Source organism: Vipera berus (assembly GCF_964194415.1).
Source record: "Vipera berus genome assembly, chromosome: 3".
NCBI lineage: Eukaryota > Metazoa > Chordata > Lepidosauria > Squamata > Viperidae > Vipera > Vipera berus.
In genome coordinates this window covers 124,803,644-124,816,416 of record NC_138204.1, presented here as the reverse complement: position 1 = coordinate 124,816,416, position 12,773 = coordinate 124,803,644, and the positions used below count along the sequence as shown (strand labels likewise).

At 36.6% G+C, this 12,773-nt stretch overlaps 1 protein-coding gene across 1 annotated transcript in view; it reads right to left on the bottom strand.

Moving 5' to 3' along the window:
* Nucleotides 1-12,773, bottom strand: part of SEMA5A (semaphorin 5A) — a 209,796-nt gene that overhangs the window by 20,716 nt on the left and 176,307 nt on the right. The window contains exons 15-16 of the mRNA XM_081324008.1: nucleotides 3,915-4,062; nucleotides 567-792 (exon numbers count right to left, since the gene is read on the bottom strand). Coding sequence (XP_081180134.1) covers nucleotides 567-792; nucleotides 3,915-4,062 — 374 coding nt within the window. The remainder of the gene's footprint in view (nucleotides 1-566; nucleotides 793-3,914; nucleotides 4,063-12,773) is intronic.

Genomic DNA, 12,773 nt, shown 5'->3' with positions numbered 1-12,773 from the left:
AGTTGTTGTTGTTAGCTGCAAAGTCGTGTCCGACGCATTGCAACCCTATGGACAACGTTCCTCCAGGCCTTCCTATCCTCTACCATCTTCTGGAGTCCATTTAAGCTCACGCCTACTGCTTCAGTGACTCCATCCAGCCACCTCATTCTCTGTCGTCCCCTTCTTCTATTGCCGTCAACCTTTCCCAGCATGAGGCTCTTCTCCAGTGAGTACTTCCTTCTCATTAGGTGGCCAAAGTATTTGAGTTTAAGCTTCAGGATCTGGCCTTCTAAAGAGCAGTCAGGGTTGATTTCCTCTAGGACTGACAGGTTTGATCGCCTTGCAGTGCAAGGGATTCGCAGGAGTCTTCTCCAACACCATAGTTCAAAGGCCTCAATTCTTTGGCGCTCAGCCTTTCTTATGGTCCAACTTTCACTGCCATACATTGCAACTGGAAAGACCATAGCCTTGACTATACGCACTTTTGTTGACAGAAGCACTTAGTGTTTCTACCTAAAGTCTGTAAGACCTTCTATTATAACAAGCTTAAAAGATTGACAGTGGTTATGTAGTAGATGATTGCTTACCATCAGTTGCACATCCAGTGGCACCATCCTTTGAACAATAGCGCATTTCAATCCGTTGCCTTCCCACATCTAACAAACTTGCATCAGGAAGACGTGCCTTACAAGTGTATCGGAATCGCTGTTCGTAGTGCCCACCATTGTCAGAGATATTCACTGGTGTCCATGGAGTCCAAGGAGTTGTCTTCTTCAGTTCTGGACAGGGGTTGGTATTGCAAGCCTGATACTCCTATAAGAAATGACATGGTTTAACAGAATTTAACAGAATAGCAGAATTGGAGGGGACCTTAGAGGTCTTCTAGTCCAACCCCCTGCTCAGGCTCAAAACCCTATACCATTTCAGACAAATGGCTGTCCTGTCTCTTCTTAAAAACCTCCAGTGTTTATGATACTCTGTAATAAATGTATGATACTGTATGATAATTCAGATAATTAAGATCAGATCTTGCCAAAGCTTACTGTCTGGTGACAGATTGTTATAGTATGGTTAATATGCGAGGTTGAAAGATTGCAACGGGTTCAGCCTTCCATGGACCAAATTATCCTGAACTGGAAGCTAAAAAAGACATTAACAATTAACATTAACAACTGCAGAAATTATCACTTGGATACTAATAGACTTACAGTAGGCAATAAACAAAGCAATTTATCTCGTAAATTCCAGATCCAATGCATGATAGAAATAATGGAATATACTTTATATAAGATATAATGTTATGGTCTTATATTGTTAGGATACACTTGATTATTTGAATTGAGTATTTTAAATTATATCCACACTTATTTTTTAAAAATAAAATCCACTGACAGTAGTAAAAACATAGCTTTAGAAAATCACAAGCAAATCGCTCCGAAAAGGGAATTCGAAAGGGAGGAAAACCCAACTATCAAGATCTTTCTCTTGGATAATCTTGTCCCAAAACATTCAGAATTTGAATGGTTAAAACTACATATGAGGCAAGCCATCACCACAAAAGTAAACACCTACAGCATATGTATATTAGAAATAGTTCTACTGTTCTGTTTATTTTGGCCCTCCTGCCCATTATTGTCAGGGAACAGCAAGGAAGTTTGAAATGACATAGGGCTCCAACACAAGAAATTCCATGGGAAGAATAGGTTTTCCTGACAGTTATAATGATGAGATACCAGCACCATAACACCCGGCTTCTTTGCAGCTCCATTGCACAGCCCATTCTGGTTTGATACAGCTAATTTGGCCAAAACTTCAATGAAGTTTTCTCATGAATTCTTCTTCTTCTTGTGCCATATCCGTTATCGGACGTTGGCGATCATATTGTCGATCCTGTTTTTATCAGGAGCCACACGAAAAAGTGCTGCTGAGTTTTTTCCAAACCAGTCCCCTAAATTTTAAAGCCATGATGTTCTTCTTCTGCCTGGACCTTGTTTGCCTTCAATCTTTCCCTGGAGGATTAAATGGAGTATGCCATATTTTTCTGGGTGTCACATCACATGTCCGAAATATTCTAACTTTTGTTTTTTAATTGTTTTGATGATTTTCCTTGGCTTTCCCAGGCGGCTTATCACCTCCTCTTTTCTGATCTTGTCAACCCAGCTTATACGTAACAGCCGCCTGTGCTTCTAGTCTCTTCAGGTGGCCTTCTGTCAGAGAACAACTCTCTACTCTGTAGAACAGGATAGAAAAAATATAACATCTGACAAGCCTAATTTTCGATCTTAAGCTTATGTCGTGACTGCAGAAGACCTTTTTCATTTTGAAGAATGGTGTTCGAGCTTTCTGTATCCTTGTCTTTACTTCAGTGATCATGTCACAGCTTTCATGTAAATTAGAACTGAGGTGCGTGATCCTTTCAACTTTTTCTAATGGTATTCCTTCTGAATTTATTGGCGGTAAATTAACGGGTTGTTTGCTGACGACCATGATCTTGGTTTTTGAGGTGTTAAGCTTCAAGCCGTATTTTTCAGATATTTCTGTGACTCTGTTGATGAGGAGCTGAAGGCCTTCATGCTTACTGGCAAGCAGAATTGTATCTTGTCATGAATTGGTGAAACTAAACTCTCACCTAACTGTTCCCTTCCTCAGTGAAATCATAACATGTTTAGAATCTCTTTCTGGTTTCTGTGCTGGATTAAGAATGGCAGATACCCCAGTAGTACCATAGCAAGAGAAAGAGGCTAGGGGGAATTTAGTCCTTAAATATACAGTATGGGCATAGCTCTTAAACTAGCTATCTCTGATTAGTTAAAAACGTGATGTTGTAGATTCTGGAGTCCTCCTCTACTGAAAAATGCACCATCTAAACTAATGGTTTCTGCAATACTGATGTTCATCATTAAATAGCCTCATTTTAGGTCCTCAGGTTAGTTGCTCATTTCACAGCATTTAATTTTTCACTCTATGTATACAGTTAGCACAAACAGGCTTTATGACTGAATCAAAAGAGAGCCGTAATTACAGCAGCTAAAATGAAACACATTTCTCCTACATAATATGTGTGATGGTTGACTTCTCATGGGTTAATGCCAAATCACTCCCCTCAGTAAAAATCACAAGAGAAAACTTGCTTTGATCTGTTATGTTATGATAGGACTGCTCTGACCTTTTATTTACCACTCAGATTTAAAGGTTCACTAAGGGAGATCAAAATAATCCTCCCCTTGAAGTCTACAATACAGAGGCCACTGAAAGGTAAAGTGAAACGGAGAATGCTCTTAACTTGAGTTTGTGTGGACAGAATATAAATAGATCTTATTTATCGCGGACACTTCTGGTTTTGCTCAGTTAAAATACCAAACAATAAGAAAGAAATCCGTAAATCAGAATATAGCCCAGATCACCACAGCAGCAGAACTGAGTAAAACTATAGAATTAATATTAAAGACAACTCTGAAATACTGGAAGAACAAAAAAAAATTCACCAGGGACTGGAATGGATTCCCAGCTGGCATTACGGCACTCTTCCACCATCATGCAGGAAGGAGAATTTGGCAACAGGCGTACAAACTTCCATGCTACAGTGTGCAAACATGAAGCAGCCTATAGAACCTTAAGCACAAACTTCCATGCTACAGTGTGCAAAAATGGAGCAGCCAGAACCTTTAGCACAAACGTCTAGTGTGTGCAAACGTGGAGCAGCCACTTTCTGAGGCACTGAATTCATGTTCCCATGTGCTCCACAGCCTCATTTGGAGGTAATATTCGAAGCATGCACACTTCTAAAAATGATAATATTTGTTGTCTACTGATGAATTAGTGTATTTCTGAATTCTTCTTTGGGTCATACAACATCACCTTCTTGACTCACAAATTTAGGACTCACAAAGTCCTACAAATACAAAAGCAAACAACAAAATGCAGACAGTACTCACAACACTGCAACCCGGACAATCTGGACCATTTTCGCAAGTTCGGTGGCGAGCCTGAATGCCTCCTCCACACTGAGCTGTACATCGTTCCCATACACCCCAGCCGGTCCAGAAGACATGCGGAGAACACAACAAATGCTCATTACAATACCTGTAAGAAGGAAAACAATATCAGATTTAATGTGGTCTTTAATGTGTTGTTGTATTAATATGATTTATCAATATACGACACAGGTCTGGAAATGAAAGAAAATTCAGTTACAAACATCTCCTTTTGAGCTTGAATCAGATAATTTTGCCTTGGATGCAAAATAAAAACATGATTTGATATTCACATCATTATTTAGATTTTCTCCTCCCCCGCCCACCCCCAGAGTTCTTTCATCTTTCCTTTTTTTCCCCTTGAAAATTATTTACAGTCTGTTAGGACCATTAAGCCAGCAGGCTACAGGACAGTACTAGCATTCAGTAGTGCGAACAAGAGATTGCCACAAGCTGTTTGTGATAGGCTTACGTTCTGATTGAGTGATCAAGAGGCTTCTCCATTGTGATTGTGAAATAGCTGTTTGGAGCAGAGAAGCTAACACAACTCTGCTCAACCAGGTACTCAAAGAACATGGCCAACTGCTGCATGGTTGGTGATGAAGCTAGCTCAGTGAAATCTACTGCAACTAAGAGAGCATACAGAATGGGTCATAATGTGTTCCATCTTGATTTTGGACATTGACAACATCACTTGGTTCTTTGGAACTCCAAAATACTATAAGAACAGTGGTACCATAGCAGCCACATCTAGAAAGGAATACTACTAATGTAAAATGGCATGGGGTGGGAATACTAGATTTGGTCTGCCATCCCATCAGAGTGACCTTCGTATTCAGATAAACATTGACTTCTCCAATATGGTGGAAAGATAAAGAGATCCTGAGTTCTGTTATTTCTTCCAGCTCACTCTGCCCAGTTTTTCAGTTATGTATGGTATTGTGTGAACTCTGCCAGCCAGCTGACCTAGCCAAATGACTTTTTGAATAGAAAAAAATAACTCAATGGTTATTTCCACCTCAAAGGAGCCTTGGTGGAGCAGTGGGCTAATGCCTCCTTAAGTAACACCAGCTGCCTGCAATTAGTGCAGGTTCGCATCTCACCAGGCTCAAGGTTGACTCAGCCTTCCATCCTTCTGAGGTAGGTAAAATGAGGACCCGGATTGTTGGGGGCAATAAGCTGACTTTGTAATAATGCCGCTTGGGGGGGGGCTAATAAGCCCTAATAAGCAGGCATATACATAGAATGAAGGCTATTGCTAAGCACATTGGTTTGTGCTTAAATTGTAAGCCGCCCTGAGTCTTCGGAGAAGGGCGGTATATAAATGGGATTAAAACAAAATAAAATAAATAAATAAACCAGCTATCAGTTCCATCATATTCAAGAAGAGACATCACTAGTTCTTTCAGAAACTCTTTCTTCTTTCTTACCCGCTGCAAGGCTACTTACTACAAGCTTTTATCGCATTCTGTCCCATAACAAAGTTAGAGAAACAACAGCTTTTATGAAAATTGACATGCTTCACAATCTTGTAAAGCTCCCTGTTTTTTGCAAACATCTTTTCATTCTGCTGGAAAAAGTGATATCAGTAGGTTTGTAACCTTCCTATGCTGAAAAAAAAATGCATCTTTTTAATCCAGGCAAAAAGTAGAATTGAGCCATCTCTGGAGAAACCATCTCTGACTATATCCAACCATTTATGGAACTCCGGACTGGGCCTCAAAACTAGAAAGGCTTGCTTCTGCATAGCCTTAATTATAACCACAGGAGGCCTCAATGTCAGCCTTATTCAAGCCAGGCTTTATCAATTTATGCCCCTTATGGATAGCCAAGCCGTTTGACCTGTTTTACATTTCACTCTACTTCACACACAGTTTAGACAGTAACAGCTGACAACTGGAGTTGGAACATTCCCAAATATTTTTGAAAAGTGTTTTGCATTTAATAAAAGGGAAAAAAATGATGCCGGTTTTATATTTTCTTCCCTGTATGCACAGCACACAACTGCATTCCCTGCAGCAAAAAGCAAGCAAGCCCCAGAAATCTCAAATATGATTCAGTCTCATTTCAAGAATGAATCTGCTGGAACACAGGAGTCTGAGCAAAATCCAATTAATCCTCTTGGAAGCATTTCAAACTAGTAGGTCATGCTTTCCCCCTGCTGATATTCCCCTCCGTGTTATTTTTTTCCCTTTTCGAGAAACCCAGAGGATTTATGGTTTGCAATGATTCTACAAAACAAACAATGCAAGAATATTAGTCTCTGACTGGTAGACCTCTGCACTGACCTTGTGTCCAGAAATGATGAGATAGAATTGAGAAGGTAACATGGAAAAACTGTCAAGCAAGTAATATGACCTTTGACATATCCAACAGGCCATGCTCAGCTTCCAACAGTTTTAAATAATGAGAAAGAAAACAACAAGCTAGTTTTTTCTACTGGCAGAATAGGAACACCCCTTTTAAACATAAAAAAAGAAAAATGCTGTTGTTTGGTTATATAATTTATTACTAACTCTTACTAGGCAAAAGAGTTCTACCTCATTGATCAGAGACCCACAACTATCCAGACTTTCCCAGCCTGTTTCACTTCTAGTGTGTTGGAATAGGTTTGACTACAGATCCTATCACTTCCAGCCAGAATGTCAACAACCAAACTTGTTGAAATAATGAGAGGTATGTTATAATACACCCAGGGAAGCCCAGCCCAGAGATATTTGTTTTAATAAATTAAATCAGTCAGTAAAACATAACAGACATTGCTCCAAATTCATCAGGAAGCAATATTTACTTATTTTTTCCCCTCCACAAATGGTTTAATCTTAAAAAGACAGAAAGTTTAGTGTAAACTGCAAGGGACATACTATATCTATATCAATCTATCTCTTAAAACAATAAAATTAGCACTAACTCTGATGATAACTGTTATTGGCAATTTCTGAATGGAATTTACACATAAGGTAACAAATTTAACAATCTATCTAGACTGTCTATCAGAAATTAGCAGAATGCCCTGAAAATTTAGTTAAAAGAAATATAGTGGTGACACTATAATGCTGACAATAAAGAAAAAAAATGAGCTGTGGTTTCTATTACACCTATGGTACAGGGATAATATTGTACTTCAGAAGGAATGTTCTTATATTACCCTTCTAAATCAGATTTGGGGAGGGCATTAAAACAGGCTTTATTTAAAACTCTTAAATGTAGAAGTAAAATATTGGAATAAGTATGAAGCTGGTTTGGAAGTTAAAATTTGATTATTTATAAATACATTCTATGGGAGGGCAGCAGTGTGATCTTCTTTTTCTTAAATCCTCTGTCTTAAAGTTAATTTAGCTTGATCTGGCCCTAATGGTAAAATAGCATCACTAGAAAAGCTGTAATAGTTCAACTGCCTTTGAGTATTAGGTGAAACAAGAACGGGTTTGGTGTAGTAGTTACAGCACTAGGCTAGAAGCCAGAAGACTAAATTCTAGTCCTGTTTTAGGCGTGAAGTCAGTTGGGTGACCCTAGGCCAGTCTCTCTCTCTCAGCCCTAGGAAGGAGGCAATGGCAAACCACTTTTTAAATCTTGCCAAAAAAACTTAACTAATTAATCATCAGAAGAGAATTGGTATTCAGGTATCCAAATTATTGAAATCCAAATTTACAATGTCAAGATAGCCAAGAAAAGCACATGCAGACAAAAAAATGGTTAAAAGACAATATGTTGTATTGTATTGCATTGCATTGCATTGCATTGCATTGCATTGCATAGCATTGCATTGCATTGCATTGCATAATATATTATATCAAATACACTAATGGGCTTGCTTAGGCAACAAATATGCCACAAGGAAAAATTGAACTTAGCAATCTGAATAAACTTTGAAATAGCAGTATAAAATACAAATAAAACACAGACACACATGCACACACATATATATCATATAGATACACATGCATATATACACATGCACATTTGAAAATAAAATTATCCAAAAGGGATGTAAGAATTATAACTTCTCTTACAGAGCTCTGTCAAATAAGAGAAAAATATAATATCTGACATGGCATGTACATCCTAATACCAATGGTTAATGCTGATCCTGAGCCATTTCTGACTATCCACACTGAGGTTCAACTACAGGGACTAGTCCAGGTTGTCGCCAGAATCAATAATGACTCAGTGTGCATGCACAGACACGCACACATACTGAAAAGTGGACTGGTCCAACAGAATTGTGAATTAGTTTCAGCTAATAAATAAAACTGTGCTTGACTTACAACCATTCATTTAGCAACTGTTTGAAGTTACATCAATAATTAAAGTGACTTATGACTGTTTTTTCACATTTACGACCACTGGAGCTTCTCTATGGTCACATGATCAAAATTTGGATGATGGTTATAATGTCCCGGGGTCATGTGATCATCTTTTGTGTCCTTCTGACAAACAAAGTCAACGGGGAAGCCAAATTCACTTAACAGCTATGTTGCTAACTTAACAATTGGAATGATTTTAGAAAATGCAGCTGTGTAAACAAAGTGAGAGTAACAAAGCTGAAGCAATGAATACTTCACAAAAGGAAACATATGATAAGTGACAACAATTTCAAAGGACAATGATTTTAAATTACATAGAAATCCAGAATAACTTCGAGAGCATGAATCAACTTATTTCCAACTTAATTTCACTCCAAGAAATTTCCCAGGAAAATACAGTAGAGATGACTGAACAAAATTCTGAGGATAAGACTTAAAGATGGAACCGTATAAAATGATCCCTTCACAAAAGGAAACATATGATAAGCGGCAAAAATTTCAAAGGACAATGACTTTAAACTACAAGGAAATGCAGAGTAACCTTGAGAGGATGAATCAATTTATTTCCAACTTAATTTCACTCCAAGAAATTTCCCAGGAAAATACAGTAGAGATGACTGAACAAAATTCTGAGGATAAGACTTAAAGATGGAACCGTATAAAATGATCACTTCACAAAAGGAAACATATGATAAGCGGCAAAAATTTCAAAGGACAATGACTTTAAATTACAAGGAAATGCAGAATAACCTTGAGAGCATGAGTCAACTTATTTTCATCTTAATTTCACTCCAAGAAATTTCCCAGGAAAATACAGTAGAGATGACTAAACATAATTTTGAGGATAGAGACTTGAAGATGGAACCATATAAAATAAAAAATTATGATTTAATCCAAATGGGAAATATTTCAACACGTCTAAGCAACTTTGAAGATAAGGAAAAGAATGAGAAAAAATCCCTTACAGGGAAACAAATGATGCAGCAAAACAAATTGATTAAGAAAGGCAACGGCCAGAGAAAAAAGACTAAAATGGAAATTCAGAAAATAGAAGATGGAGCTTATCAGAAAGAATACTTTAAAAAGAAACATTTGTTTGAATATGGCTAAAGAAATGGAAAAACTTTGAAATATACTACTCTTAGAGGGATGAATTTTTTCCCCCTTAACTAATATAATATGTTTTTTTTCCTTCTGAAAAAAGTTGAAATGATTTAAACAAAAGCAAATGTTTTAGTTATTTAAATGTGACGATAAGAAAAGCATAAAAAATGTGCTTTGAATGAGAGTTAAAGGATTAGATGATTAGAACTATTGAATGGAATGCTTAAAGTTTAAATAGATTAAATACATTCTTAGATATGGTAAAAAAGAATAAGAAATTGAGGGAATAAATATATATTAAATTAGGAGGGATACATATTTTAAGTTATATGTTATTTTTTGTATCTCAGTGCTCTTGTCTCTTTTTCTTGTTTCCCTTTTCTTTCTTTTTCTTTTTTTCTTTTTCTTTTTTTCTTCTTTTTTTTCTTTCTCTTTTCTTTTCTCTTTCTACTTTTTTACTTATTAAGAAATATAAAACCATGAGAGGGTCTATATGGAAAAAACAGAATTAAATCCACCAATGTAAATATAGTTAAATGTTGAAAAGCTTGTCACTTGTAAGCATATTTAGAATTTGGGGGGAGAAATAAGCTGAAATAAACACGGTAACAGGATTTACGATAAGGCAACTAAAATGACAAATAGAATTATCGAAACTATATACTTAACTGTTGTTAATTAAGAAGTAACCCCACCCCCCAAAAAAACAACAATTGCAATGATTTTACTTAACAATTGTGGCATGAAAGATCATAAAAAATGTGGCAAACCTCACTTAACTGTCATCCTTAGCAACAGAAATGTTGGGCTTAGTTGGGGAAAGTTGAGGACTGGACTGGATTCAGGTTTATTGACTCCTGCTTCCTACAAAGTACTGTATTCAGGATGCACCTGCTTTTTACATATTTAGTTTGGTCCTAGCTGAACTCTATAATAGTTTTATTCAGGCCTTAGCTGCAAACAACTTAACAGCAGCAGGTGTAAAGTGTGGTCCTTGAGCAAAATAATAAACCTGGATGAGTGATTCTTCTCTCCATGCATTTTATTTATTTATTTTATTTATTTAATTGAATTTCTATACCGCCCTTCTCCCAAAGGACTCAGGGCGGTGTACAGGGCAATAAAAGTACTACATACAAAAGTTAAAAGTAAGATTAAATTAATTTAGCCCTAACAATAAATAGTTAAAAATACCCCAAACCCTTAGACCAGGCCGGCCTGTTCAAATAAGTAGGTTTTCAGATCACGGCAGAAAGAGCAAATTTTTATTTTGGGATAGATCAGGTTATTGACTCACTGTTCCTCATTTGCCCAAGTAAATCATGGACCAGGAAATCAGCAATCCTAAATAGAAACATTAGGAAGGGCATAAACACATGTTTATATCAGCAATATGTATGAAGTTTGCCATCTTCCTTATAAAAGTAATATATGCATTGTGACAGCTCTTCATAGTCATGGATTTGCCTAATTTCCCCTTATGAATCAATCCAAATTTATGGATATCAATATTTTCACCACGATTCTCAAACTGGTGTGCAACTGGTGACAATGAACCAATGGCTGAATCACACCAGTCATAATAAAAATGGTAATATGATGCTGAAATTCATAAAATGGCAATTATTCAGTTATCAGTTCCTTTTATTCTTTACTTCCCCACCACTCTCTTTTGGAAGACGTTTGCCCTTTTCTCACACACCTGTTGACTTTATTTTCATTCATTCTGTATATGACCAATCCATCTCCAAATGAAAGAGAGGATGGTGTTGAATAGGCTAAACTGATTAACACACTTGCTATTTTTATCATTTCTCACAGCACTTGTTTAGTTAATCTATAGTTTCCACTACTTTTTGGTCAGAGGCTAATACTTACCATTTTTTTTCTAGTTCTGATCTTTGCCACAATGCTATGATTCCTATGGAGATCTCTAAAATACTCTTTCCAACGTTCCCTCATTTCAATTTTATCATTTTTCTTTTTTTTACATCACTTCATCTGTTTTATTTTTAATTTTATTCAATGTACTGGAAACCTCTTTAATTCTCTTCACTTATCTTCAAAACAACTTTTTACAATACATCGTACATTATTACAATACAAATTAACTGTTCTTTATTCCAAGCGGTTTCCACACTCTCTTTTCTTATTTCCATTTTTCACCCATTTTGATGGGAAATTAATGTGTTTTCTAATACTTATTCATATAGGATCCATACTTTCCTTTCAATCATCCTACTCACACTCCAGAGAGTTTTTTCTATGTGCATTTTCCCCTAAAGATCCCACATTTATAACCCTTCTTCGCTATTATAATTTTAACTAATTCTATGAACCTTCATTGTAAATTATCAAATCTGCTTTTAGTTTTATAAATCTGCTTTTCCATGTATCTGTATGAACAGATTAATACTTAAACCACATATATGAAACAGATTTTTTTGTTAGCAGCTCCAAACATATTCATAATGGAACTCCAAATGACCATTTGTCTTCTCTTGTTCCAACTAATCTATTCATGTCACCCAGAAGAATGAGCTCCCCCCAACAACAGATTTCATTCTTTTAGATTGCACAATTTCCCCCAAACACCTCTAGCATTCCTTCTTTATCACTGTACACCGGCTATCTTCACTTAAGAATTGCTATTTTCAGATGTACTTGCAACCCAAATGGTAACAGTTTGTATTTTTTACATATATTTTGCATTCATAATTAAACCTACACTTTTCCCTGCATTTACCCATCAACTCCATTCTGCATGATCAGACTAAACTTCATTAAGATCTATTACATCCTTCCTACTCCCTTAGTTTCATAGACACAACAAATTCTTTTTTTTCATTTGTTGTTTCTTTACCATTTAGCCGTTCTTTTTCCAGATGGGCCCACAAATACTGAGTTCTATCATCCATCAGGGTTTGGTCAATCAAGGGTGTCAAACAACTTTCTTAATAATATAAAGTGTAGGGTGAGTTACCAGCTTTAGTCATATCTAGGTTAAATGCAATACAGTGTTCTCTACCTATGGTAAGGACAGTATTAATCAGTCTGGCTTTTTCTGGCCAGCATATCACAACCACAACTGAATTCCAGTTTTGTCTGAGGTAAGCTAGCACCTGGAATTAATGGACTCCCTTGCAAGTCCCCCTACTGTTGTCTGTATTCCAGCTCAGCGTTACATGTAGCATGCTAACACCACGCTCAGAATGCATGACGTGTAAGGAAGGTCCTAAAATTCGTAAGCGTTTGTTTTCATTGGCTTCTTCTCACATCTACATTTTGAAAAACATCTCTTTACTTTATGTCTTTCCAAATTACAGTTGTGTTTATTCACATTTTTCTTAAGCTGCACGGCTAAAACACCCTAAATGAGCACATGGTTGTTATTCTTGTGGCATTTTTG